General features: G+C 48.8%; 2 protein-coding genes and 1 long non-coding RNA gene across 6 annotated transcripts in view; 1 reads left to right on the forward strand and 2 right to left on the reverse strand.

Annotated features, from left to right (window-relative positions):
- The window catches only part of TNKS (tankyrase), a 95,922-nt gene extending 92,740 nt beyond the window's left edge, over window positions 1–3,182 (reverse strand). Inside the window, exon 1 of one of the 2 annotated variants that reach the window (XM_015861652.2) lies at window positions 2,652–3,181. In XM_015861652.2, coding sequence (XP_015717138.1) covers window positions 2,652–3,144 — 493 coding nt within the window. In that variant the 5' untranslated portion in view covers window positions 3,145–3,181. Of the gene's footprint in view, window positions 1–2,651 lie in introns of both variants that reach the window. The other variant, XM_032444430.1, reaches the window with a different exon arrangement.
- Window positions 3,183–4,590: 1,408 nt separating this feature from the next.
- On the forward strand, window positions 4,591–27,452 carry MFHAS1 (malignant fibrous histiocytoma amplified sequence 1). Of its 3 annotated transcripts, XR_001554999.2 has the most exons (4): window positions 4,597–7,763; window positions 22,940–23,066; window positions 24,128–24,557; window positions 25,357–27,452. XR_001554999.2 is itself a non-coding variant. In XM_015861706.2 (3 exons), exons 1-3 carry the CDS (start codon window positions 4,661–4,663, stop codon window positions 24,129–24,131), a joined length of 3,234 nt encoding a protein of 1,077 aa, XP_015717192.1. In that variant the 5' UTR covers window positions 4,597–4,660; the 3' UTR covers window positions 24,132–24,558. The 3 variants fall into 3 exon arrangements, 1 of the variants encoding a protein (XP_015717192.1); XR_001555000.2 differs by lacking the exon at window positions 22,940–23,066 and having other exon boundaries at window positions 4,591–7,763; XM_015861706.2 differs by lacking the exon at window positions 25,357–27,452 and having other exon boundaries at window positions 24,128–24,558.
- Window positions 15,430–22,940, reverse strand: LOC116653380. The gene is made up of 2 exons (XR_004307072.1): window positions 19,480–22,940; window positions 15,430–19,285 (listed from the first exon to the last, which is right to left on the reverse strand). It is a non-coding gene; the product is annotated as an uncharacterized LOC116653380 (long non-coding RNA).
- Window positions 27,453–27,494: the final 42 nt, after the last annotated feature.

A 27,494-nucleotide genomic window follows, 5' to 3' on the forward strand; every position in this document is an offset into this window, starting at 1 on the left:
TTCTAAAGACAGCACATATCATCATAAAGACAATCAGAAACACAGCACAAAGTTTCCTAACTTGCAAATTGAACACGCTGCTCTCATCATCTCTCTTTCCCTTTCTCCACCCTTATCCACTCTCTCCTCCCTCCTCTGATGCACTGAACAAAGACAGTCTTAAACTCTGCAACTTTGCAGCTGAGTGTAAATACGCACCCAACTTAGACAATAACAGGTATTAACAGGGCAAGCATGTAACTCTTCCCTTGACATCTGCTTTTAGCCAACAGTACAGATAGAGCCTTAAGCCAAACAAACCTTTGTTATGGCTTAGTACAGTTGCTTCTTTTAAGTTGTTTTTGGGTTTTTTTGTTTTTTTTTTTTGGTAGTTTGCATTGGAAAGTAAATGAATAAAAGAAACATACAAATACATTTACACTTCCACTTCACCTCTTTTTTCTATTTTTAAGTCAATTATTTGCAAGTCTTTAGTATTTGTTTTTCATTCATCTCTAAGCTCACCTCTTGAAAGAGGCTCACAATTTCAAGACAGTAAGTCTTTTAAAGTAAGTGGCTACAGAAATTGAAGTTCTCACTTTTTCCTAAGTCTATGCATGTGCTAAGAACCCTAAATGTTCCCAAAGCCACCCCCCCCTTTTACCTTCCTCCTGCCATGAGAAAGATGATAGGAGTGATTCAGAAAAAAGAACCCTCTGAAAGTTTAAGGAAACCTTGAGAAACAGCATTAAACTAGAACTAAAGCAGCCCTGTCCTCTAACAGTAAAAACAACTCAGCTGCCTCAAATTGTTGCCAAAAAGGGAGTCTGAGAAAACAAGACTTCCCCTTAGCTAAGTTCCCAGGAAAAGATAATAAACAACAACAAAGAAGAATCCAGCTGCTCTAAAAAGACACAAACAACAACAGCAACAAACAGGAAAAATGAAGATTTACCAGCTACTAAAATAATTCTTCTGCCACAACCCACAGAAACAGAAGTGAAATTCTATTTTTGCCTTAAGAGTTTAGCTTCAAGAGCTTTGGAAGACGGATACAGCACGGTTTAACTCCTATTCCCTTATAAATGCCACGTAATTTCTATTTAGATACGTCTCCTAAAACAACAGCTATTATTCACAACGTAGCTTAATATACACAGCAGACTCCTGTGCTTATAAGGCCATGGGAAATCCAATCAACGCTGCATCATGAGCAAATATGCACTGCCCGAGACACTCTGCATTTAACAACATCCATGCAGACTTTTCCAAAACAAAAGACTTCAAGATATCAATACTAAGAAGCCTCCCTAACGCTTTCTACATGCCAAATCCTTTTGAATCAGATATACTCATTTATTTGATGGGAAACATGTACCACAGCTAAGGACGATCTCCAAATCCGGAGACGGAGACAACAGATGTCCGCCAGATATAAGAACCTGACTCACTGTTTTCCTCATGTTGTAAGGAAGTATCTTTCATTACTGTTACAGTAACACCCCATGGATACCATCACCTTTCAAAGCCTTATCTAAAGTTTTGTCTGCTTTCTTTCTAATCAAAGTAGAAACCACCACTGCAACTTTAGCACCACACTCTACACTAGCCCTGAAGTTACAACCTGAGATCCTGAAGTTTAAAGGGACATACCAAGGTGTTATTACAAGCCTGAATCCAAAATAAGCAGTGCAGTCTCAAGATTCGTCTTGAAAACATCAAGCACTTCACATGCACAAGTGCACCACATAAATACTGACCACTCATCAGTCCTGTTAATTACTTTATTTGTGCATAATAGAGCACTGCTTAAAGATATCAGACAAGATATCAACACTATGGCACATATCAGAAAGCTCCGTCCAACCACAGACCTAGTATCTCCCATTTTATTTCTATCATAGAATTAATTCACCCCGCGCCCCCCTCCCATGAAGGCTAGTCCCTGTAACATTTGTTCTCATTATAAACTACGCTCACTTATGACAGTTGTGCTTGCTAAGAGGCAATCATAGAATCATTACAGAACAGCTTGGGTTGGAAGGGATCTTAAAGCCCACCCAGTCCCAACCCCTGTTGTAGGCTGGTTCTACCCCACCAGATGGAGGCTGCCCAGGGCTTCATGCAGCCTGGCCTTCAGCACCTCCAAGGACAGAGCACTGGTTACTTCTTAAGGTCACCTGTTGAATCTCACTGTCAGCTTGTTTCACAATATAATTTTTCATGTGCAATCTCTTCCCTGCATTGATGCACAGCATCTCCTGAGCACGTGTGCGACTACCTAACCAAGTTCAATTGTTCCACTTCATCACTGAGCACTCAGTCTGGTTTGAGTGAGGAGTGGAAACACCAACTAGAAAAAAGAAGTTACAAGTTGCAAGGCTTGTTACGGGTGTCTTTAGCTTTTAAGAGCTACCAGAAAAGAAATCCCTCACTCCCTGAGAACTCCATCCTGAATTCCCTTCTCACTTCCAAACCAAACAAAGTAAAGTTTGAAGGCCACGTGAGGAACACAAAGAAACCTGTCAGTGCCTTTCAGTCACATACAGAAGCTACGCGCTGCCTTGGCATGAGAAATACGGAGCTCGGATAGCTCACATCCCCCCGCACCTTCCGAGCCCCGGCCCTCGAGCTCCATATGGAGCTGCCCCCGCCCCTCTCCCCGCACTCACCGGCGGCGAAGTGGAGCGGCGTGGACTTGCGGCCAGCCATATCCTTGGCGTTGACGTTGCCAGCGTCCACCAGTCGCTTGACGCGCGTCACGTCTCCATTACGACAAGCCTCCAGCAGCTCGCGGAAGGCCCCGCTCGGGCCCGCCGCCTCGGGGCTCTCCGCTGCCGGGCTCGACGCTACCGACGATGACGTGGACGAGGAGGAGGAGGAGGAGGAAGAGGCAGAGCTGCCGGAGCTGCTGCCCGAGCCCTGCGGCGGGCCCGACGCGGCGCCCTCCGAGCACTCTGGGGCCGGAGGCCGCTCGGCGTCGGGGGGAGCCTCGCCCTCGGGCCCGGCCAGGCTGTGGCGCTGCGCGGCCGGGCCGAGCTCGGCCGGCGTGAGGCTGGGGCTGCGCGGCGGAGAGGCGGCGGCGGGCGGCGAGGCCGGCCCGGGGGGCGGCGGGAGCCCGTGATGATGGTGGTGGTGCTGGGAGCGGCGCAGAGGCGCCGCCATCTTCACCCTCCTCCCTCCCCCGCCTCCCTCTCCGCTCCCGTCACTGCGGCAACGGCGGCACCTTCCGCCCGTCTGCGGCCAATGGCGGGGCGCGGCGGCCGGACGTCCCGCGGCGGGGCGGGGAAGGAGGACGGGGAGTGTCCTTATCGCGCCCCGCCCTACGCCGGGCAGCGGCTCCGTGCTGCCCCCTGCCGGGATCCTCTGCCGGCCCAACCCCTATGGGAGGCCCCGCCCCGTCGGAAGGAGGAGCGTCTACTTCCACAGCGAGAGGATGCAGCCCGGCATCCTTCTGGGTGACGCCTGCTGCAGGTCACAGGAGCCTGATCTGGGTTCAGATCTGTAGTGCCCGTGTGGGTGGCTGCCCCCAGTAATGATGCTGCTTTCTCTGTCCTCAGGTGCCTAATGATGCAAATTTGATGCCAGCAATGATTTTCCATGCAGAGATCTCACTTCCTAGAAGCATCATCTTGATTGAAACGTGCTACTTTGATAGCAGGAAACAAAGTCTCGTGGGCATGGTATCACAAGAACAGCTGGGCAATGTGATGGATTGTTCTCTTTTCAGGAGGAACTGAATGTGCTATTTCTGATGTGGGAAGCAGCTCCTGGTGTGCTCAGGGGGCTGCTTCCTCAGTGGTCTTAAAAAAAAACAACACAGAGACAAAATCTGAGTTAGCCCAGATAAAAATACGCTGTCGGGATTGAAGGATGCTCTGAAAACAAGCACAGGCCTGGAAAACAGCTCTGACAGGGACAACGCAGAGACAAAAGGCACCCCAGGATTGTCTCTGATGCTTTGGGCAGCTCCTGAACCCAGCCTGGTGCTGAGTTACCTGCCCGCATCCACGCTTCCTCCCCACCTTTTGTATCGTGTGTTTGGCTTTGCCAGCCAACACCACCAAATTTCCCTTCTCAGGGATGACTTCATGCGGTGTTGAACTGAAACACGGGGAAGGTTTGCTCGGGCTCAGAGCACCTGAGGAAAGGGCTTTGCTCCAGCTCATCACCGATGGGAAAGAAAGATGGCCACCGAACCCGCAGCTTTGCGATGCGCAGATGTAGCAACGGGTGAACGCGGTGATTTAATGCGGTGCTGAGGATCCGGCCAGATGCGGGCGGCGGAGGGAAGGAACAAAGCCCGGCAGGAAGGTGGCGGAGTTGCTCTGAGTAACCGCGGCGCTGCCGGCCCCGCACGGCACGTTAACGGCGGGGCAGGTTCACCCCAGCTGCTGGGCGGAACATCCACCCCCTGCTCGCCGCGGGGCTGACGCTCATCACAAGGCAGGAGGTGGCACACTCGGCCCTGCTCGGCGCCGCTCCCGGCGGGGGCAGCCCTACAGGCGGGCCGTGCCCGTGTCCCGCCCCCGGCGGGGCGGCGGCGGCTACGTGCGCGGGGCGGCGCGGCTGGCGGTGTCGGCGCGGAGCCGCGGTTCGCCCCGAGCCCCGGCCGCGCCCATGGCGAGCAGCAGCGGCGGCAGGTAGGGCGGGCGGGCGGCGCGGTGCCCGCTCCCCGGCCATGGCGCTGACGGAGCCCCCGAAGGCGGCGCGGCTGTGGCGCGACGCCGCCCTGCGCGCTCGGAAGCTGCGGGACGGCCCCGGCGAGCCCGAGCCCGAGCCGGATGAGGGGCCTCCGGGGGGCCCGCCGCCGCCACCCGCGGCCCGCCGCCCGCCGCTGGGAGAGCTGGAGGAGTTGAACCTGAGCGGGCGGGGGCTGGAGGAGCTGCCCGAGGAGGTGGGCGCCGCCCTGAGCGGGCTGCGGGTGCTCAGCCTGAGGCGCAACCGGCTGTGCCGCCTGCCCGCCGCCGCCCTGCGGCACCTGGGCCGCCTGGCGGAGCTGGACCTCAGCCACAACCGGCTGCGGGGCCTCGGCGACGGCAGGGCGCTGGCGGGGCTGCGGGGCCTGCGCAAGCTGAGCCTCAGCCACAACGAGCTGGGCGCCGAGAGCCCCGGCCTGCCGCCCCGCCTGGCCGAGCTGCCCTGCCTCGAGGAGCTCGACCTCAGCTTCAACCGCCTGCGCCGCCTGCCCGAGGGCCTGGGCTGCCTGCGGCACCTCCGCGCCCTCGACGTCGATCACAACCTGCTGCCCTGCTTCCCTGCCCCGCTGCTGGAGCTCGCCGCCCTGGAGGAGCTCGACTGCTCCGGCAACCGGCGCCTGGGGGCCCTGCCCGAGGGCATCTCTGCCCTGCGCCGCCTCAAGATCCTCTGGCTGAGCGGCACGGGGCTGTCAGCCCTGCCCGAGGGCCTCTGCCAGCTGGGCGCCCTGGAGAGCCTCATGCTGGATGGCAACCAGCTGCGGACTCTACCCGCCGGCTTCAGTGGCTTGCAGCGGCTCAAGATGCTGAACCTCTCCTCCAATCTGCTGGGTGAGTTCCCTGCTGCCATACTGGCACTGCCAGGGCTGGAGGAGCTCTACCTGAGCCGCAACCAGCTCGCTGTGCTGCCTCCTCGCCTCTGCCAGCTCCGCCAGTTGCGCACCCTCTGGCTGGACAACAACCGCATCCGCTACCTGCCCGACTCCATCGTGCTCCTGCACAGCCTGGAGGAGTTGGTCCTTCAAGGCAACCAGATCGCCATCCTGCCCGAGGGCTTCGGGCAGCTCTCCCGTGTCACCCTGTGGAAGATCAAAGATAACCCCCTCATCCAGCCCCCCTACGAGGTCTGCATGAAAGGCATCCCCTACATTGCAGCCTACCAACAGGAGCTGGCCCAGTCCCAGCCTGCCCTCAAACCCCGTCTCAAGTTGGTCCTCATGGGGTTGAAGGACGCTGGCAAGACCTTGCTGAGACGATGCCTGATGGAGGAGGATGGGCAGGAGGATGCGGGAAGCCTGGAAGCAGGGAATGCCCAGCCCCGAGGGTGTCCTGGGCAACAGCAGGACAGTGGCAGAGCAGCGGGGTGCTGCCCCATCCCTGAGGATGCTTCCGAGCGGCAGAAAAAATGTTCTCACGTGCCATCCCACCAAGGGAAAGGAGAAAGGCCGTGCCCTGCGCCCTCACTGCCTCCGGATGCCTTCCAGGTTTCATCAAGACTGCGACTTTCGGGCAGCAAGGGCATTGAGGTGACGGACTGGACTGCAGATGTGGAGAGGGGCCTGACATTCATTGTGTATGAGCTGGCAGGGGACCCGACCTATTATGTGGTCCAGTCCTTCTTTCTTTCTCCCGGAGCGCTCTATGTGCTGGTGGTGAATCTGAGTGCCTATGTCCCTCAGCATTTCTACCCCTCCGTGGGCTATTTCTTGCACTGGCTGGGTTCCAAGGTGCCCCACGCTGTGGTGTGCATGGTGGGAACCCACGCTGACCTCTGCGCTGAGCGGGAGTTGGAAGAGAAGTGCCTGGACATTCATCACCAGATTGCCCAGCAGGAAAAGAGGGATGCTGAGGACCTCCAGAGCCTTGTTCAGCAGGTAGACGAGGCTCTGGGACAGGACTTTGACCTGCGCTGCTCCAGCCCTCACACTGCCTTTTATGGGGTCTCGGACAAGAACTTGAGACGAAAAAAAGCCCAGTTTCAGTATCTTCTCAACCACCGGCCTCAGATCCTCTCTCCTGTGCTGCCTTTCAGCTGCTGGGACCACTGCCAGGTGCGTCGCCTGCGGGACAAACTCCTCTCGGTGGCTGAGCACCGTGATATCTTCCCAAACCTGCACCGGGTGTTGCCCAAATCCTGGCAAGTGCTGGAGGAGCTGCACTTCCAACCACAGGCTCAGCAGCTGTGGCTGAGCTGGTGGGACTCTGCCCGGCTGGGCTTGCAGGCGGGCCTGACAGAGGACAGGCTCCAGAGCGCCCTGTCTTACCTGCACGAGAGTGGGAAGCTGCTCTACTTTGAGGAGCACCTCACGCTGCGGGAGTATGTGTTCCACAACCTGCCGCAACTCATCGACATCCTCAATGTTTTCTGCCAGCGGGATGCCACTGTGCTGCTCCAGAAACTTCTGAGTGATACCCACGTTGATGAGCTGAGGGCCACTCAGCTCCATCATTATGTGGAGGGCTTCTTGCTGCATGGCCTCCTCCCTGCCCATGTTATCCATCTCCTCCTCAAGCCCCATATCCAGAGCCGGGAGGACCTGCAGCTCATCCTGGAGCTGCTGGAGAAGATGGGGCTCTGTTACTGTGTCAACAAACCCAAATCCAAGCCTTTAAATGGGGCAGCCGCTTGGTACAAGTTTCCCTGCTACGTGAAGAATGAGGTGCCCCATGCAGAGGCGTGGATCAACGGCGCCAATCTGAGCGGACAGTCGTTTGTGGTGGAGCAGCTACAGGTTGAGTACAGCTTTCCCTTCATTTTCCCACCCGGCTTGTTTGCACGCTACAGTGTCCAGATCAACAGCCACGTGGTTCAGCGCTCAGATGGCAAATACCAGATCTATGCCTACCGGGGAAAGGTGCCGGTGGTGGTGAGCTACCGGCCTGCCCGGGGAGCCCTGCAGCCAGACACGTTGTCTATTGCTAGCCACGCATCCCTACCAAATATCTGGACAGCTTGGCAAGCTATTACTCCCTTAGTGGAAGAACTGAATGTCCTGCTCCAGGAATGGCCGGGCCTGTACTACACTGTGCACGTCCTCTGTTCAAAATGCCTTAAAAGAGGGTCACCCAACCCACACAGTTTTCCAGGTAAGGCACGACCTAACTTGCCTGTCATCCCTTCTGGGGTTTTGTGCCTTCTTTGAGGGGATTCTGCCATGTTTATGTGAGCTTGACCTTTACTTTTACCACCCTCCCTTTCCTGATGACTTGAGTCATAGAAGAAAATATTAGGGTAGCTCCAAGGAGACAGGCTTAAAATAACGCTATTCTGAGATAGGGGATTGTTATGTCCCCCTTTGCCCAGGCCTTTTTTCTTTGCTTTTTGGGTTCTTGTCCTAAGCAGTGGTCATCCATCATTGGAGAGGCCCAATCCTGTGCTGATACCGATTTCCTTGAATGGCTTGACATTTTTTCCTAAATCCTTTATCCTGCAGCTTCACCTTTTTTGGAGCTGTTTGTAAACACAGAGATGCTTGACAGCACCTTGGTGTCCCCACTCCCACCCAAAAGCATTCCTCTGAGTGCAGGAAAGCTCCTGCTGGTACACAGTGGCTACGCTGATCTTTGTAGTCCCCTGTCATGCCCTCTTTTTTAGGAGAGCCTCTGACTCTAGCAGGAGGCATTCTTCCCTGCAAAGAGAAAGGTGCTCCATCTTCTTTGTTTAGGTCTCTCACCTGGAAGCGTTTCCCAGACTCTGCATTTGGGAGCTAATATTCCTTAATAAATATATATATATTTATTTTCCTTCCGCTCTCTCCTTTCTTCTAATGAAAAAATCATAATCTCTGGCACGTGACTATCCATGGTGCTTTTTAAATCTTTTGTCTATAAATTCATTATTTTATGAGCACTGTCTTCCAGCTGCATCTGTTTTACTTTGTGTGTATGCCTTTTCACCTGCATTCTCCTGCTCCTTTGGTTTTGCTTTGGGGTTAGCTGATATGTATATCTGCTTGAAATGAATATCCACTCTGAGCTGTAAGCAATGCTCCATTATATGCCTTCCCTCCCCTCCCCCCCACCTCCAACCCTATGCTGGAGGTGTGCTGAAGCATTCTTTATTTGCAGGTAACCTGAAATTGTGAGGGAACTGGCGTGTGTGCTAAGTTAAAGCAAGCAGCAAAGCTGGATGGGTTCCTAGGCAATGTGAATCATAGAGTCACTGAATCATTTGAGTTGAAATCGGCCTTTAAAGGTCACCTAGTCCAACTCCCCTATAATGAACAGGGACACCTAGAGCTACATTGGGATAGTAGGGTGTGTTTAGATATTTGTATCTGTTCTGGTAGCTGATTTCATCTCCTAAGTGTGATCTCTTCTGCTGGGGGCATTGATCTTAGGGTGGGGGGAACCCTGGCTATGGTACTCCCGTGGTCTTGCTGCTGACATGCTCAGGGCAATGTGATCTGCTTTCAGGAAAAAAAAAAAAAAAAAAAGAAAGAAAGAAAAAAAAAATTAAAAAAAATAGCTAGGAGAGCAAACAGCATTTGGGCATTAGCATGGATATTGAAGACTCAGCTTTTGATGAAATCAGACCTGCCGTCATGCATCATTTACATGCGTGTGTGTTTCGCCGCTGATCTTTTCTGACCCCATGGAGCTGCGGTTAAATGAGAAACCTGCTTGTCTGCTTGGGTGTTATTTAAATGGAGCCTGGCTATGACTTGTGTTGAGTGAAAAATGCAACCCCCAACCATTTGGAAGGGTATAGCCTGCATGCCTGCATTTGATCCAAAACAATGTTTGCTGTAGATATGCTCAGTGAATAAGAGAGCACTTAGCATCTTTGTGGGAATCATGAAGAAAAGAGGCTTTCCCCCCCCCCCAATTTTGTGGAACAGGATGTGTGAATATTTAAAGTGGAAGTGCTCTCATGTGAGTATGTCATGGTTGGTGTCACTTGTGACAGCGTGTGGGAAGGAAATGGTTCCAGTGTTAATAAAACATGCAGCAATGGAGATGTCTGTGTTTCTTTCCAAGCTCTTGCAGTGGAAATCCTGGCAATTACAGCGCTGCTAATTCTGAAGTAGGGCTGTGGTCTTTTTAGGACTTGACTGAAAAACTGCTTTGCAGTCTGTTGACCTTAATAAGGGAAATATTTCTGAGAAGACATTGCCAAATTTGTGCTCAGAATTGGAAGTGTAGTCTGGCTGTGTCTGCTTGTGCAATCTGTGTCGTCATTCCTGAAATCAGTGGCACATTTTTGGCCATCCAACATTTTTGTTGGAATCTCCTTCCAAAGGGGGGGATTCGCCTGTTCAGTAGTTGAGGGTTAATCTTTGCTTCTGCTCCGGACCTGCTTGTGCATGTATTCATTGTTTAATACACAGAAATCCAAGTACAGTCTAGTGTGCACAGTAATGGTTAATAAGAATTGAGATTCTGGATTCGGTTTCTTAAACGTTCATTGCAAACAAATGATGAATAAAAAAACATCTAAGAAGGACCCGACAGGATCCTTTTAAGGAAGCTTTCTTGTTTGAAACGGCTTTGTAGTTGGGTGAATCAGTAACCGAATTGGCATCTGAGTTGGAATCTGTGTGCTTGGAGGCTGCAGTCATCTGCTCAACCAGTAAGTGCTGTGTTGAATGTTTGGGTAGCTTTTTTTCCCCTTTCTGTTTGCACTACATGGAAATAAAAGGATCTTTTCCAGGCTGAAGAAAACAAATCCCTGCATGTACTGACCAAAAAAACCCAATTGTTTGCCATGTCAAGAAGGTGAGACCTTGGATGGATTGTCACAGATGCTGTAAAGCATTATGATTTTGTGCGTGTTTTGATGTTCCTGGAGCAAAGGGCTTTTGGGTGGTGGTAGAGACAAAGTATGGACTGTGAGACTTTTGCATCAGGTTCTTCTGACCTGTGCAGCCCACAAGGCATCCTTATGCCTTATGCGGCCTGTTAGGGTGGGGAAACAATTCTGTTTGTTCAGTGACTTGCTTTTTTTCCTGCCTGTGGAGTTGCCTGTATGAATGTAGGTAAAAGAAAGCCAAGAGTTGTGTCTGTTTTAGAAAGATACTGTTTCAAACATTACAATCATTTTCACAAATGTGCCAGCAAGTGGAAAGATACACTGTGTGTGATGCTCTCAGCCTGTCCTAATAAGAGAGATGCTACAATCCCTTTATCCTTTGTCCTGAGGCCTGGGAGGTCTCGAGTCTCTATTCCACCATCCTTGCTTCAGAGTTGAAGGGAAGCACGAATTCCCATGTCTGAGGTGGAGTCATGAGACTTTATCATGCTGTAGAGTCCTGCATTAAATGGGAAGGGAACAGGTGGGACTGGTTTTCACAGAAAGGGTCAGAAGCTGCTCCCAAGTTTGAGCAGCCTCCAAATGAGAGACTCACGTTAGGTGTCTAATTGTTCTTTTAATTAAATTGTAGGCAGTTGGCTTTTTTGCCAGGTAAAGCAATACCTCTTCATGACAGAGCCTGATGTTAGCATGTAGCAGTGTTTTCTCATCCCTGTTTGAGGGTGGAGTCTTTTTTCCCCTTTTTTTTTCCTAAATTTCCTAAAAAATTATTTTCAAATTAGGTGCTTCATTATTTGGGGCTCTTACAACCCCTCTAAGTGCCCGGCATGGTGTGAGTACTTGGCACCAGTTGTCTGGGTGGAAGGAGAATGCTGAGCTGAACCACACAAGTCAGGATGAGAACAGGCCTGTAATGAAGGAAACAAGCTTACAAGCTACAGTTGTGTTGTTACAATAATGATGTGTGTATATGGAAAGATCTAATTTGTATCTCCTGCTCTCAGAGCCTGGGGAAATGGGTTGGTGGTTCAAATGGGCGTCTCACTTAGCAAAGCTTCCCCCCAAGCTGTTTGTTCCTTAGCTGCTCATCTGGTCCTACTTCGTTCCACGTGGAGAGTCACCTCTGGACTTGGACTTGGGACTTCCATCGGTGACCCAGGGAAATGCTAGGTTTGGGTGTGTGCATCTTTGGTTTGGTTTGGTTAGTGAAGAAATGCAGATGTTTTGGTCTTCAGTGCATTACTGTTTGTGTGGTGGTTTTTTTTCATTCTCCTGCTGATGTCAGCTTTTCATATTTGAGAAGCTATAGGAAGTTTGTGCATCTTTGAGGGGAAAGCTTGAATGTGCAAGTATGTTACAAGGTCATTTCACCTCCCAGGAGAAGATGGTGGGAGGCTGCCAGTGTTGAATCTTTGCTGCTTGGTGTTGTGCACCTTACTTGTTGTTGGGATAGCAACAAAAACCAACAAGCATCAGTTTAAATGTGGAAAAATCTGTTTGGTAGTTAATTCTGCACAGTGCTGTGTCTTGTATTTGCAGTATTGAGCAAGTAGTAGTGGGCAGCAGCCCCACATGCTACTCACTAATCAGTGATCAGTTAATGGTAGCACATGTTAGTTGTTTGGCTCTTAAAAGCAGTTTGTCATGAGAGAAGATGTACTTAATGAAAAGCTCGGTGTCTATTGCAGAATTACCAAAAGTAGATACCCAGGCTTCCTGCTTGCAGAACCCAGCAGCAGCAATTGAATTTAATTTGGGATGTTCAGCTGCGGTGACTTTGAGGTTCTGCTGCAGCCGGCTGAGGTCATGTTGTACTTGTATTTTCCTGGCCGCAGATCAGACCTCTGTGATCTGGTCATGCCAAAGCTGCTGGTGGCATCGATGCATGCTCACAGGCACCATGGTCAGGGGCAGCTTGCTCGTGGCCAGTGGATAGAGGCAGGATTGCACTGAGCTCTTTATGCTGGATGTGGTTTAATGCATAACCCTAACTACAGAATATTTTTTTCCCCAGTTTCTTCCCACAGGTATTGTAGGAGCAAGTAACCTCCAGAGCAAGCAAAACTTTATTTCAGACCCTGTTCTGACCCACCTGTTTTTTTCTACTTGGTGACTTGGTGGCGATGTTTACATGGTCCAGGAAGTAGCTTTGTTATCACTGATCCTCTAGCTAGGAATAGTGATTTGTTTGGTAAAGCAGGCATCTCATTTTGACCATCCTGATGTTCATGTCTTTCTGCCCTCCATGCTGTCCTCATGTCTCTAAATGCTGTGTATAACTCACTATAACTATGCACATCCTCCTCCTCTACTCCATTACAGGGAAAAACAGCTTCACTGTCTGTCTGCTAAACGTTGCAGGATTATGTCCTCAACAGTAAAATGCAGCTGTACTTACTGCAGACTATAGTAGGGAATAATTCAAGGTATTGATGTCCAAGGCATTTGTTTTTACATAAAAAGGGCTGAGCAGCTGGGAGTTTGTCTGAATGGGACTTAGGGCAGTGACCATAATGATGTGTCCCCTTCCTTTTGTAATTCCTCATCCTCTTTTCTGTCTGTGAAGTGGAGAGTGGCAAACAGAATCCCTCCCTTAGCAGGGGCCTTTAGTCGTGGCTGGGCCCAGAGGAACCAGTGCAGATGAGATACTGAGGAGCTTACAGAGCTGCTGGCAGGTATGGATCCGTGGGGTGGAAGGTACCTTGCAGTTGGCAGACTCACTCAGGAGTTGCCAAGAGGCCTGGAGAATTGTGCATCCAGACAACCTGCTTTCAGATTGAGCAAAAATTGTGTGCTGCTGTTGCTCAACAGGGAATTGTTCCTAGGCTCAAACTGGCTTTAAAGAACAATTTTATGCTGGACATGGCTGTGTGTGCCAGAGCAGAGGATGCTTTGTGGCAGGTTTCCAGAGAAGGGAGCCTGCAGCCAGCACCAGCCCTACTTCACCATGTTACACAACCAGGAGAGCTTCAGCTCCCTCTGCATTTCTCTGGACCTTTCTCTTGAGTACATTTTCTTTGAGGTTTTGACACTCTTGTTTCAGATACTGATGCGCCAGCTGGATGTGAAAAACTCTTGTGGCCAAATGACCTGGGATTATCAAAGTGGCTAAATTTAGGAAATTGATCAAAAAGAGCTTCCCCTTCTTGTGATCTGACGTTACATTTTTCAGTCACTGTTATTTTTACTGTGGAACTGCTTACATCTGCTTTGATTGGGCACTAAGGTGGTGACTTAAAAGCAATCCATCCCTGTAAAGTAACACAGGTGTGCTGCAGTGTCAAGTCTTTGTAGTTCTTCTAAGCTTCTAGTAGCCTGCTGTGCAGAATATTCAGTGCGTGCAGATGGAGATGATACCAGCCTCCCTCTGGCACTTCTGATATCCCTATTCCTTGGCCACATGAGAGTATTGCATGGGGGATTAAACTCGTGTGCCTTGACGTCATTGACAGCTCCAGTCAGTTCTTTGCACATGAATTTGTGAGGATTGGGCAAGGGGTCTCACTTGTGTTGGTGGAGCCTGTGATCTTGCCTTAATGGCATTTTTTATGCCAGCTTATAGTAAGTGAGAAGCTTGTCATTTCCCAGTGGAATGTGCATGCACCCGAAGGGAGTCCTTCAGACTCTGAGGTGATCGTTATTAGATTTTAGGAAGATTTTCACTGATGGTTGTGGAGGCGAATGGCTGCTGTGGTCAGCTTGGAGCCTCCTAGGAAAAGATGCTGAAATAAACGATAGAATCAAAGGATTATTTGAGTTGGAAGTGACCCTAAAAGGCCATCTAGTCCAACTCTTCTGCAGTGATCGGGGCCACCTAAGGCTACGTCAGGTTGCTTAGAGCCTCATCTAGTCTGACCTTGAGTGTCTCCACGGATGGGGAATCCACCACCTCTGTGTGGGCAACAAAAACTTTTCCCCTTGTCCTATTACCACAGACCCTGCTAAAGAGTGTGTCCCCCTCTTTCATAGCCTCTTACAGAAGCTTAAAGGCTGTTATCAGATCTTCACGGAACCTTTTCTTCTCCAGGCTGAACTTAGTCCTTCAGAAGCATAGCCAAAGAGTTTTCTGGATGAAAGGAAACTGAGAGCCTTCTTTTGGGTTTTGAAGAAAGTAGCTCTCTCTTGCTTCTTTTTGTAGCAGAAAGCTACTATGAAGCTTTTGAAGCTGCTTGTTATTTTTAACTTGTTCCATTTACTCCTTTTAAATAAATCACGTCTTTCATCTACAGCAAGACAGCCTAGCGCATAATGTTCATGCACACATGCGCGTTTTGGAGTGCCTGCAGTGAAGCTAAACACAACGTTAAGAAAAGGTTGCCAAACAAGGCAAGGCAATGCTGCTAGTTTGCGATTCACACATGGAGCTGATTTTTAAACAGTAAAAACCTTTGGGCTGAACCAGGTGCAGTGAGAACAGGTGCCTGATGGTTCTGCTTTGGATACCGTGATGGGCTGGCTGTGAGTGCTAGGCTGGCATTTTTGGCACTGCACCCATTCAAAAGCTGCAGTACTGCTCTGAAACAGCACCTCTAGTAGAAAGTTGTGTCACAAAATAGCCTCTTGACCGTGAGCCTTGCATGTGATTCTGTTCCTGCATCCATCCAAGTAGTGCAGGTGAGTGCTGGGCTGGGAGCTGAGTGAGAGCTGCTGCACTTCTGCTGCTTGCTCATGTACTGTTTGATCTCCCCATTGCATAATACAGCGTGATGCAGTTAATCCGGTCATCGTTACAATAGGATTTAAAACTGATTTTTTTTATTCAGCAGTCATCTTTAATAAAACCTTGCCTCGCTTGAAGGGCTGTTCTCCTCTTGTATGTTTAAGGAGGCTGAAAGATGGACAGGAACAACGAGTTCATGGAGAAGGAGCACAGATACCTCTGGCTGCCAGAAAGGTGCTGCGGGAGCCCAAAAACATGGGGCATGTTTCCTTTAGCACTAAGCTTGAAAGATCTTTAGGTACATAAACATGAATATCCAGTGTGACTGTATTTTGTTTGCATTTTTTTTTTTACTTATGGAGCACACTTTTTTTGCCTAGTGGAGAGAAAGATTCTGCTGGTTCTTGGCTGGCTTGCACTCTCCCTTGGCTTGAGCCAAGAGCAGTTGCTCCTTGTTTTTCTTAGAACAGTACGTTGTGTGAGTTGGTATGTGGTAGATTTGCATCCTTGGCTGTGCTACTGCTTTGTGGAAAGCGCTCTAAGGTAACTCGTGGCTTCTTAGCAGCCCTGAAGCTTGCTGAAGCCCTGTCCTGGAGCCCCACTGCAGAGCATGGCACCCCTGGGGAGGTGCAGGATGATAGAGGAGGTGCTGGAGGAGTGAAATGTTTCCCTGGGAGACTGATATGTTCCTTACAGCCCCCAAGGCTCCCTCCTGGTTCAGTGGCAAATGTGGCTGCAATGGGAGAAGTGCTTTTTAAGCAGCAGAGAAGGATGCTGCGCTTTATTTGGGGGCAGTAAAAACTCAAGACCAGATGGCATTTAGCAGGTGATGAACTCTGCGGGAGTTAAGCAGCAAAACTATTGTTTCTGAACTCACATGACTTCTCATTTTGGAAGGCGTTCCAGTGGCAGAATAAAAGGGCTAAGAGTTGCTTTCAGCAAAGGTAGTGAAACAGTCTACGATGCGGTCCATAAATAAGCGGTTTCCCATAGGCAAAATATGTTTGCAAGCAAAAGTGAGTTATCACCTTGATTTATAACTCTTAGTTGTCACTCATTTGGGTATTAGGGAACAAGAAGGTTCGAAGAAAAGTGGTCAAATGATTGGAAATACTGGAGTTTCACTAAAAAAAAAAATAAAGAGGAAAAATAGATTTAAAAGATTAATCCTCATCTCTTCTGGAAAAGAGGACAAGAAGAAAAGGTTTTGGAAAGCTCTTACTAGTAAAGGGACAGACAGAGCTTTGTTCTTGACCACTGAGCAGCGCAAATCCAGCAGCTTACTTGTACTTCAAAACCAGCAACTTTGTTAATAATAGAAGTACTTGAAATCAAATGGTATCTACTCAGCTGAAGCCATACCTGCCCTCTGTTTGCAGTGTGCTGTTATTTATTAACCAGGAGAAACTGGGTGACTGTAGAAAAAGCAGCAAGAAAACGTTTTGCTCAAATTGAGCACACGTGTAGAATAAATCCTGCAATGTACGTGCACAGATCAAATTCCAAAGTACAGAGGCTTCTTAATAGTTTGAAATGGGGCTTCCCTTTCGTCTTTAAGGGATGAGTGTGAGTTGGTTCAATTAACAGGTAAAATACCTTTTTGATGTAAGCCTGAATGGGAGCTAAGCTGATTAGACTGTGCTCCTTAAACCACTTGAGTGCTGGTGAAGGAATTCACTCTTTTGCATAATTGGCTCCCTGTTTTATTCTGAAGAATGGTATGCAGGGAGGGTTTAGAGTTTTGTGTGTGCTTCTCACCTTAAGTGATCTGGAAGTGAATACTTGCCATGCAGGTTTGAAAAAGCAGCTCCCTCCTCCAATTCATTTTACTGTTCACATTGGGAGGGTTGGAATGGCTTTAAGGTAAGAAGAACAACCAATGGAGTCAAGTTGCTTTTATCTGGGAGGAGTTTATTTAATCTCCAGAAAAACTGTTGGGAAGCACAGGTACGTACACGCCTTCTGTGTGTGTTTTGATTTGATTTTTTCTATTTCTCCCAACCCTCGGCTAGCTTCTGCCCAAAGAAAGTGTCTTATGTGCTTGCCTCAATCTCCTCTGTGATCAGCAGGTGGTCAGACTGAGTCTTGCTCCTGCCCTATGACTAGCTAGCAGTCCATAGGACAGAATCTGGTAAGCCTCTCTTTGGTTCCTTCCAGGAGCTGGCTTTTTGTCTTGCCAGCTTTTAACATGTAACCCAAATCCAGGGAGCTGGTGCTAGCAAAATGCCAGTTTGACCAGTCCCAGTCATTCCCTGCAGACATGGGAGAACATTGCCTGTTTGCTTTGTTTGTCAAAGTAATGGCTTTGAGAGCTTTTTTTAGACTCCATTTTTCCTTCCAGTGGGACCTGCTACATTCTGATCCTCTAGATGGAGGAGAAAGCTCAACATCTCTTCTGTGCTGAGTGTAATAGCTTTGGGCTTACTTTGTTTGAAAGGTAGGCTGGTGGGAACTGTCTGTTTGTACTGGCTGAAGCTGCAGTGTCTGATATTCAGGTGGCTGCTCTTGTGTGCAGCCCTGCTGTTACTGGATGAGAGCAGCCAGACTAGTGCAGTTGGCAGCTTTCTTTCCATCTGGTCCCTGCTTTGCCAGGATGAAAAAGTGCCCAGCTATGGTCAAAAGGGTGGAATTAAAAATAACCTAAAGGTAGATTCTGGGCTTGGTTACTCAGTAACAGACCTCTTTCTATTTTGGGATGAAGATAATTTGCTCTGAGCTCGTTATACTGTGACTCGCCCTTAAAATGCCTTGACAGTCAATTTCGTTCCAGCTAATAAGGTCCTAAAATGTTAATGAAGCAAATCAATTTTTCATGGCTTTGTATTGCAGTCATCTGTAAGAGCTGTGTTGCAGCCTGCTGATTCCAGGATGCTTTTTAGGGCAGATATTAGAATGGTGATGAAATACTCAGCAATTTGGAGGATTTCTCATTTTCTGTTTCAGCTTTTCCCCAGCACCCACTCTCATTTTCATGTCCTATATATTTGTCCCCTGTGGCCGCCTCCTTTCTCCATTGTTGGCTCTCAGGAGCAGGGGCTGTTTGCTTCCACATGCCCCCTGCAGTAGGAAACACAAAGGACGAGTGCCTTACAGGACAGGGAACAGCAGAGCTGGACAAGAGGGGCTACTTATGCTGAAATACTATCTGAAATAGATGGAGGACAAATCAGAGAAAAGGCATTGCTTTCATGTCAAAAATCAGTCTCCTTCTGGCCCATCTGTTACTGAGATGGCAGTGCAACTGCATGAAACCTCTCTGTGAGCTGCAGAAAGAGGAGAGAGGTGTTGCTGTGTCATGGAGCCACACTGATAGCTGCCTGTGCTGGCTTAGGCATTAGGTATTCCTGAGCTGCTTCTTTCAGATCGTCAGAACAAGATAGAAGGGCTCAAACCTTCACGACTTCTTTTGAGAGAATCTGCATCTTGATGGAGTTATTTTGATTATTTGCTTCTGCTGTCTCTGTTCTGGCTTGTGAGTATGGAGATGGGAAGTATGATATTGTCTGGTTTTGGAAATGCTGTTTTTTTTTGTTTTAATTGAGTTTCAGTTCCGGCTATAATTATGTGGCCCTGAGAAAAAAAATGTTTTAAAATGGTGTTTTGAGACGAACATAATGTTTTCCAAATGTTATTAGCATTAGTAGGGGTGAGCTCAGAGAAACCACTGAGACGTAAAATGAGATGCAGATTTGCATTTTGAATAATTGCTCTCCTTTAGCTGCTGAGCTGAGCATCTGAAATGCCTTCTACCCAAGTTCTCCACCTACAGGTACGCTCAGCCCAGTGTCAGGAGCTTCCCTGGAGCTTTAGCAACTATTGAGTTGTGATGGTGTTCTCTTCTGCTGTGACAGTGAGAGGTCAAGTGCTAACTGACTGTCATGAACTGGGAAAGGAAGGAGGGTGTTTGGTGTTCCTGTGACCAAGCTGGTATTTGTGTGATCAAGTTTATGGCTAAACTTGGAGGCTGCAGTATCCAGGGAGGACATCTCTCCATGTGTCTCACCAGGCTGGCTTTCAGGGAGGCCTTGCAGAACATCTGCCCCTAGGGTGATGGTCTCAGGGCTTCTTGGGCTTGAAGGGCAGCGTGGGCGATGTCAACAAGGGCAGTGCTGGGGCCTGTGCTGAGCAGGGCGCTCTGCAGTTGACCTGAGGTTCTCTGGCCTGGTGTGCAGTGGTTCTGCATCCCAGCAGTCCTGGCTGGAAAGCAAGGGAGAAGATAATTAAGTCCTCGATTGGAGGTCTCTATGCAACCCCCTTGCTATGAGCAGGGCCAACCCTACAGATAAATAAGGTTGCTCAGGAAATAAATGAAGGATAGTGCAGAATTGTAATTTTCTATTTTTGTGCTTCAGATGTAGGCAGTGCTTTAAGACACAATTAAAAATTCATACCAACAGGGAGTAGTGCTTTTTGGAGTGCAGTCCTTGAGAATAAGTTTATGCGTGCTGTACAGCAGCATTTGCAGGAAGCGGCTTTTATGTTTCATCCAAGCCAAGAGTGGTGAAGACAAGATTTAAATGACCTGAAATAGAAGCAGGCTTGTTATGAGACACAGCACAGAGAAGGGATTTGGGGTATGAAAGCAAAAGAGCAGTAAAGCTACAAAAGCAAGGATATGACTGCAGCAGTTTGGGGGTATGGAATAGAGTGAGAGGGCAGTGATGAGGCAGGGCAGGATGTAGGAATAAGTTCTGTGTTCCTATTGTGAAGCATGGCTGATATATCAAGATCCCAAGAGAGAAGGATGATGTGAGCAGCAGCATGCAGCCAGGGCTTAGATCCTGCTTGTCCACTGCTTGCTTGTTGTCCCAGATCCTTACTGACACCACAGAAATGCCATTGGGCTCGTACTGTGCAAATGTATCCTCCTGACAGCTCCATGAGAAAGGAGATGGCCTGGCGGGCTGCAGCAAAATCTCTCAGCCCTGTGCCCTTGCTGTAGATCATTGACATGTGGACAGGGAACCTTGTGCCACCTAGCATACCCCTGTGGCAGTGCAAGCTGTGTAGAAAATGCAGCAGAAAGCAAAAGCCTGGGTAAGATTTTCCTTCCTTCATGCAAAACCCTTCTGTCTGTTAGAAAGCCAAGTAGGCTTACAGCTGGGCTTGTCTGTCTGCCAGCACAGAGCAACTGAACACTGATGCAAGTGCTTTCCTTTCTTACTGTCAGCGTCCCTCTGAACCATCTGATCCGTCACGGGTATCTGGCATTTCATGGGTATTTCCTATAGGCCAGCAAAGTGTGCTTTGAAGCATGCATGGTCTGATTGTTGGCAAGGGCTCTGAAGAAGTCATCTCAACCCAAATCACAACTCAAAAACAGAAGGAATAATGGAGCTGCCTCTGCATCTGACCAAAAGCTGTACACCAGGAACACAGGGAGGAAATATGGCCATATCTTCCTTTTGTGGCAATACACAACTGCTCTCTGGTGCAGGCAGTTATCCTCACCTCTCTGCGGACATTGGCCTGGCCCAGGTATCCAGCATGAGTTTGTGTCTGTGCTGTTGCAGGGCTACCCTTCAGAGCAGAACAGCAGAACTGATGTTTCCTTTTGTGATGCTTATGGAGGAGTGTGCAATCAGAATACAGACTGGCTGGTCTGCAAGTAGAGGCAGAGCAAGTGCTGCAGGCATGGGTTGCTCTAGGTACAGTTATACATAAATTAAACCAAATAATCACCACCACATGCCAAGGATTTAGCTTTTTCCTTTGTATCAGTGCAGTACTTCATTGGGTCTCCTCAGGCTCACTGCTGAAGTTTGTGTGAGCACAAAGCCAAGCACTCATGGTCATGGTGGCCTCAATGGCAATCTACAGGGGAAGGTGAGGCTATGACGAAGAGGACACTTGCTTGAAGAGCTGTGGGAAGATGGTTGCATGCAAACCAGGCATCTATTTTGCCCTGAAGCAATCTCTTCTGCATGAGAATTCTTCCCCTAGGGATTCTTGAAGTGGGAACGCAAAAATGGGAACAAAGGCCTAAGCAGGCAGTCTTACTGCACTTTAAGATCTAATGGATATTAGCCATACCTTTACAGCACATAGTGGTGTGCCAGTGTCATGACTCATGTTTAGAACTGGTGTTTTCAGTACTGTTAGCAAAACTGCATCTGGAAAGTCTACCTGGGGCTGGAAATCTGGGAGGCACCGGGACACAGAGTGACTCTGTGGTGTGCATACTTGCTGAGACACATCACTGCTTTCAGCATGTGACAGCTCACATAATTGAGGACGCTGCCTTGTAGGTTCAACTTTGAATTGCAAATACTGTCACGATTCATCTGTCTTGGTGGCTTAAAAGCTGCTCTGCCACTTCAGGTTTGAGTGTGGGTGTGAGAGGAGGGTAGGCAGTCAAATCAAATGTGGTTTCAGCTTCCAGACTGGGGGTTAAACTGGATCTGCTGGTCCCAAATGTGGGCTCTCCTTCTGGAGGAGCTGTGTTTGTTCCCTGCCAAACCCTCCTTGCTGCTTTGATGATACCAAATGATGTCTTCTGAACCTGCTGGGAAAAATGAAGTTTTTCAGATCTGCTTTTTCACAAAAGCAGGAAGAGAACCAGTGTGAGAAGGAAAGGAGAGAGTGGCATCTGGGGGGCTTCAGGAATAGTGGGGCTGATTGCTAGTGTGCTGCCCTGCACGGATTGGGCTGTTGTTCTTGGGAGCCCGACTTTTCTTCTGTTTTTCTTGAGATACCAAGCAAGCAAGGCTAGACACTTGGAGCCATTTTTCTGCTGTTCTTTGTATAACAGCAGAAGGATTAGCTGAAAGTGCATTTTACAGTAGGGAAGTCCAAGGACCTGTGCTCTGCCCTGGACTACATGCTGCGAGGGTGCCAGCTTGGCACAAGGACAGCAGAGCTGACGCAGATCATTCAGCAAAGGATTAACATGTGCTGTGAGGAACCCCTGCTGCTCCCGACTCACAGGGCTGGTATCGTCTCCATGAGGGAGCAGCTGACAGCTTGGAGTTGGGATTTGCATGCTCAGCAGGGTATGGGGTGGCCCAGAGCCCTGGCAGGAAGCAATAGCAGTCTGACAGCAGCTGTTCCCAGGGAGAAGGGAATCCTATTGCCTATTTTGACTTTGCTTTTAAATATTATTCTGGCAGCTGCCAGAGGTACACTGTGGCTGCTCAACCATAGCAGGACAGCAGGATTTCTCCAGCTTCTGGGTAGCTCCATGAGGAACAGCTCAGAATTTGCAGTACTGGAGCCAACAATTGGATAGTCACGGTGACTAGGGTTGTTTGGGATTAAAACAGGAGATACATAAGGGTCTAAAAAAAGGTCAAGCATGCTGGTTTGAGGTCCCCCTTAGAATTTATTGGAGGGCTTGAACTGAGGTACAGATGCTTTTTTGTGGGTGTGGATGGCTGTAGAATGCAGATATGAACAATAAGACTTGTATCTGTAGTTTCATCTGTCTACTAATTATCCTGCTGATGCTACAGGTCAGCTCCTTCCCTTGCTTGCAGCTTGAAGGTAGACTTCTGGATCCCGTCTGCCCCCAAAGCCTAATTAAAACACCTACTCCTAAAAACCTCCCTCTCATTAGGCCCCACGTAGATGCTATGAATCCCCGAGGAGCTCTCAGATCTGTGTAGTGATTTAAAGCAGACACGGGAAACATGGCAGATGTTACGTTTCTGAGGAGCAGTATATCTGCAGGCTGTAATCATCAGGACATTCACCATGGTTACATGTTTGAGACGTGCTGGGGTTGCAGGAGCAGGGAGCCCACGTATAGTGCTTACTTGCATTGATTGTGGATGTTTGCTTGGGGGGAAGGGCATGCTAAAAGGATGTCTAGCAAATACTTGCCTTGTTCTTATTCTCTTCCTTTATTCACAGGAGAACTGCTGAGTCAGCCAAGACCAGAGGGACTGACGGAGATCATCTGTCCTAAGAACGGCAGCGAGCGAGTTAATGTTGCCTTGGTTTACCCCCCCACTCCTACTGTGATCAGCCCTTGTTCCAAGTGAGCCCTGAAAGCAGCCCCCACTCCTCTCAGTACATACCAGAAAGCCTATGTAAAACAATGTCCTTGCTAAGCGTTTTCTGGAAGGTAGCAGTTCCACAGCTCAGGGACGGTTCTAATTATGTGTGGTTGTAGGCAGACTGCTCAAAGGAGGGGAGTCAAAGTAAAGTGGGTCGAGGTGTTCCCTGAGCTGTGTTGTGACAGATAAGGAGATAATATTATGCATAAGTTTAGGTAGAAGGAAATCTGGAGTTCTCTATCCCACCCTGTGCTCCAAGCAGAGCCACCCTCACAGCTGGGTCATGTTGCTCAGGATCTTGTATGGGTGAGAGGTAATGATGATTGCTAAGGATGGAGGTACTACCATTGTGTTGTGCTGTTCTCTTTGGTTAGAGTTTATTTCTTCTGTACCATCAGTTCCCTCTGTTTCAGCTTAGCCTTTTACCATGATGAAGATGTGCTTGTGTTGAAATCTGGTGGAGAACATGTCAAAGCTAAGTGGCCCCAAGTTTGTGGTGGTGCATGGGGCTGCCTGTTTTAGGTGCAGCACTATGCGCTTGTCCTTTGTGTTCAAGGGAATTTGGCAGGTAGCATTGAGGAGCTTGAGAGCAGCTTAGGTGATAGATGACTGTTGAACTCTGTGTTAAGGAATCCTTCAGTGCCTGCTTGAAGCTGGAAAGAAGGTAGCTGCTCTGATCCTGAGCCACAGGCTGCAGCAGCTCCTGCTGCTAGTCTTCCTGTGTGTGTGCTTGGCATAGCATCCTTTCTAATCCCAGGTTACAGTGTTTGTTATACTGTGCTGTCACCTTTGTGCCTGTGTACTTGTACCCCCATCCTGCATTGTGACCTCCGTAGTGTCTTAACACCATGTCCTACTTTCAGTCAGTCTCTTGGCAGGAAACATGTTCTCAAAAAGGCCTGTCTTATTTTTAATAAAAGTGCTCTCCCTCCTTATTTAGCAGCCTAGAGAAAATTCTGTATCTTAAATTATTAATCACAAGGATTATGAACCCTGCCGCTCTTGCTTCTTACCACCATTTCTCTTTGCTTTCCTTCTCCAGATAAATCATCAGTACTGGTGCCAAAGGTTTTCCACCGGGGAGGAATGTGGCTGATGCTCTACAGTGCTCCCATCTCCAGTTGTGGAATTGCATGCTGACAAGGATCGGTGGTAATTTGGGACTCTGAGATGCCACAGGGCAGGGGCAGTTCGCAGGTTCAGGCTTCATGGCTGGAGTGGACATGGTCACCTGCAAGCTGGGGATGACAACGAGACAGTGAGCAAAGCAATTGCTGCAGATGGCAGGGCTGCCATCCAGAAGAAAAGCACTGGGGAAAGGATTCTGTGGACCCATTGATTGCGTATTGAAACTCATTGGGATCTCATGATGAATGTAAAATTGTTCTTGGTACCATTTACTTCAGACCTGCTTGGAGGAAAATCTCTTGAAATGAACTGTAGCAGAATTCCCTGGATTTGTTCCTGGACAAGTGAGTGTTGTGGCAGTTGGCCAAAGCTTTGTGGGAAAGGGGGGTTGGTTCTGTGAAGCCTCTGAAATTGTTTCAGTGCAAAACCCTGGGCTGTGTCCCACACAGCAGGATCAGGTCATGGCCTGCAGTGCAGGGGGAAGAGCATCCTAGGAAATGTTTCCTGCCTTATGCAGTCGCTTATGCTCTGCTACACAATGGTAAGGATGTGTTGGAGGAGCAGGCAAGTTGGGACCTGCTGTGACATTCTCCTGAATTCTGGTCCTTAAAATATCAGCCTGGCTGTAAATAGCCCCTTTGTCAGGAGCTTAACATTGAGAAATGCAGAGCAGAGTCTGTTCTAGTAGGAAATTGTGGGGCCCAGGTGTAAAGAAGAAAGCCATTGTTTCTAACTTCAGCATGGAAAGCAGCCAAATAAAAGCTCAGTCAACTTGCTGTCTTTTTGGAGTATCATTCCAGCCAGGAGGGAGCCTAGGCTCAGCCTTTAAGTGTCGACCTGCCACCTCTGGCAATGGGCTTTTAAACATTTCTAGTACCAGTAAGAAGCATTAATGGTTGTGCTTCTATACTGCTATAGCTAAACTCACTAGGAATTGCCTGTGGTTGCAGGAGCGAGGTAAGATCTTTCCAAATGGTTCAGAATAGTTCTAGAAACCTCACCCAAGTTTTGCTGCCCGTGAAACATGGAGAGTCCAATATAGTTAGAAACTATGTTAGAGCATTGTCTGCAGTCACCTCCTATGCTGGGAGGGCTTCTCTTCCTGTCTCGGCTGCTACTCACATCTCTTTCCATCCTCTGTAGGAAGAAAATAGTGATTTATTGCTGAGCTGTTGCGTGAAGTCCACATTGCAAAGATATCGCCCACTGGAATCCTTCTCCAGACAGGAGATCAGCTTCCCTGTGCGCCCAGCTGGTGTGGGAATCAGGAGTGCTAAAGGAGCAAGAGGACAAAGCAGACACCTTACAGCCCGCTCCATGGGACTGCAGCCCTGCTGCCACCTCATCAGGAGCTCAGCGTTACCTGGCCTTTGCAGGCAGCAGGCACCCAGCCTGTTCCATGTACTGAAGCCATAATGCTGGGAGTATGGCAGTGTGGAGATCAGTCGAGTTACTTAATGTGAAATTGGGATCACTCATCCGCCCACTGTTTAGTAACTGGTGTAACTGTTTTCATCTTTTTTTTTTTTTTTAATGTGCTAAAGCCATTTAATTTTCTATGCAGCTCAGAAATGTCTCCCCTTTGCAACTGCCAAGTGAGAGATCTGTGCAGGAAAACCGTGCCAAGTGGCTGCCAGCCCTTTTGGTTTTGCTGCTTCTCTCTTTTAAGGATGTATCCTGGAATCCTCTGCACACAGCATCCCTTTGCTGAGCTCCTGTCTCTTAGACTCCACGCAGCATCACTGAGCCCCAGGGATTAGTGCCCTGTATGTCTGAAGGAACTTTCATTTTTCTTGAATCAAGCCTTAAGGAAAGAGGGCTTCAAGATGTTGTTCTAAGAGCAGAGATATCCAGTTCAGAGCATGCATTCCTACTCTGCCCTTGTCCTCACTTTGAAAGTTATCAAACTGTTAGAAAAGGGCCGAGGCCTCTGCAGAGCACCCTGCAGACTTTACAGCAAGCTTACAATGAAGAAAGAGGGCAAATAGGACTGGGGCATCAGTTGTCTCCCTGTGGAACTGATGGTGACTGTAACCCCTTTGGAAGAGGAGAGGAATCTCCTGACACTTGATCCTCACTTCACTCAAGAGGGCCGTGTGCTGGTTTTGCTCATTGGTTTGCAGACCTCTTGCTTGCTAACCAGTTGATTTCATGTTAAAACTGGTGCACATGGACTTGGGAGCAGACCTGTAGGGCTTTCAGCACCTGGAGCTCATACTGGAGTATCTTGTGTTACTTAGAAGCAAAACGTGGGATTCAAACATGCATCCGTCCAAATGAAACTCTTGCAATAGCAACCTTGCCTTCTGCTGAGTCTGTGTAACACTGAAGAAACTGCATGTCCCAAAGCAGCATCCAGATACGTTGAGGTAGAGCCCAAAGGGTAACATGGTATATCTAGCTCATCTTAGGGCTTGCAGGAGTTCTTGGAGCCTTCTGACAACTGCAGGGGAACCTAAGGGGTGTGGGATCACTCTGTTTTAACTCTGTTGAAGGCAACAAGGTCATAGAAATAAGATGGGTTCAGCCCGCTACACTGCCGAGATGGATTTGACTAGTGCCCTTTCTGCATTTTGTCTCTGCTCTGAGTTTGGGAGATTCAACTTTAATGCAGAACAGAAAATGACATCAGATTGGGGGTTATCCTGCCTTGTGGCCTCTGAAATCAAAAGGATGAGACTGGGATCTGTGGAAGTACACGTTCTCTCCCTTGCAGCATCCTCAGGTGTGCTCGGCTGTGCCGTAGCACTGGAGCTTACGTAGGATCCCTGTCCCTTTCCCATTTCTCCTTTGGTCTTCTGATCTAGTTAAAGTTTGTCAGAGCAGCAGGAGTCCCTTGCTGTGAAAGGCAGATGTGGCTTTGTTAAAGGGAACTGCAGATGTTATTTAGGAGTTCACTAAGTGATGTGGAAACCCTCCAGCTCGCTCCTACAGAGCCAGATGCTGGAGCTCAGCTCCAATCTTTGGTTGGGATCTTGGGCTGCCATCCTTGGAAGGGCAGTGTGGGGAGTTGGAGATGCTGCACCGCAGTAAGCACAAGAAGAGCCAAGGCCTCAGTGTAGCACTCACCACGCGCTTCGTGGCTCAGTTAATGAACTGTAATTGCAGGTATTCACATAAATCTGCGTACCTGGGCAGGATTCTGCGCACACACACACATGCATGCCCAGACGTACACGCACCGCACCGACACATCCTCACCAAAACAACAAAATAAAAGTGATTCTGAATCTCAAGGAGAAGCTGAGCTCTTTGCTTTGTGTTCCAATTCCACTTCTTGG

Source organism: Coturnix japonica, chromosome 4 (assembly GCF_001577835.2).
Source record: "Coturnix japonica isolate 7356 chromosome 4, Coturnix japonica 2.1, whole genome shotgun sequence".
NCBI lineage: Eukaryota > Metazoa > Chordata > Aves > Galliformes > Phasianidae > Coturnix > Coturnix japonica.

Excerpts from the sequence above, each read along its gene's own strand:
- MFHAS1 (XM_015861706.2), top strand. The coding sequence starts at position 4,661 with ATGGCGCTGACGGAGCCCCCGAAGGCGGCGCGGCTGTGGCGCGACGCC. Across the intron at positions 7,764-22,939 it reads CAACCCACACAGTTTTCCAG|GAGAACTGCTGAGTCAGCCA; the intron begins GTAAGGCACGAC and ends CTTTATTCACAG.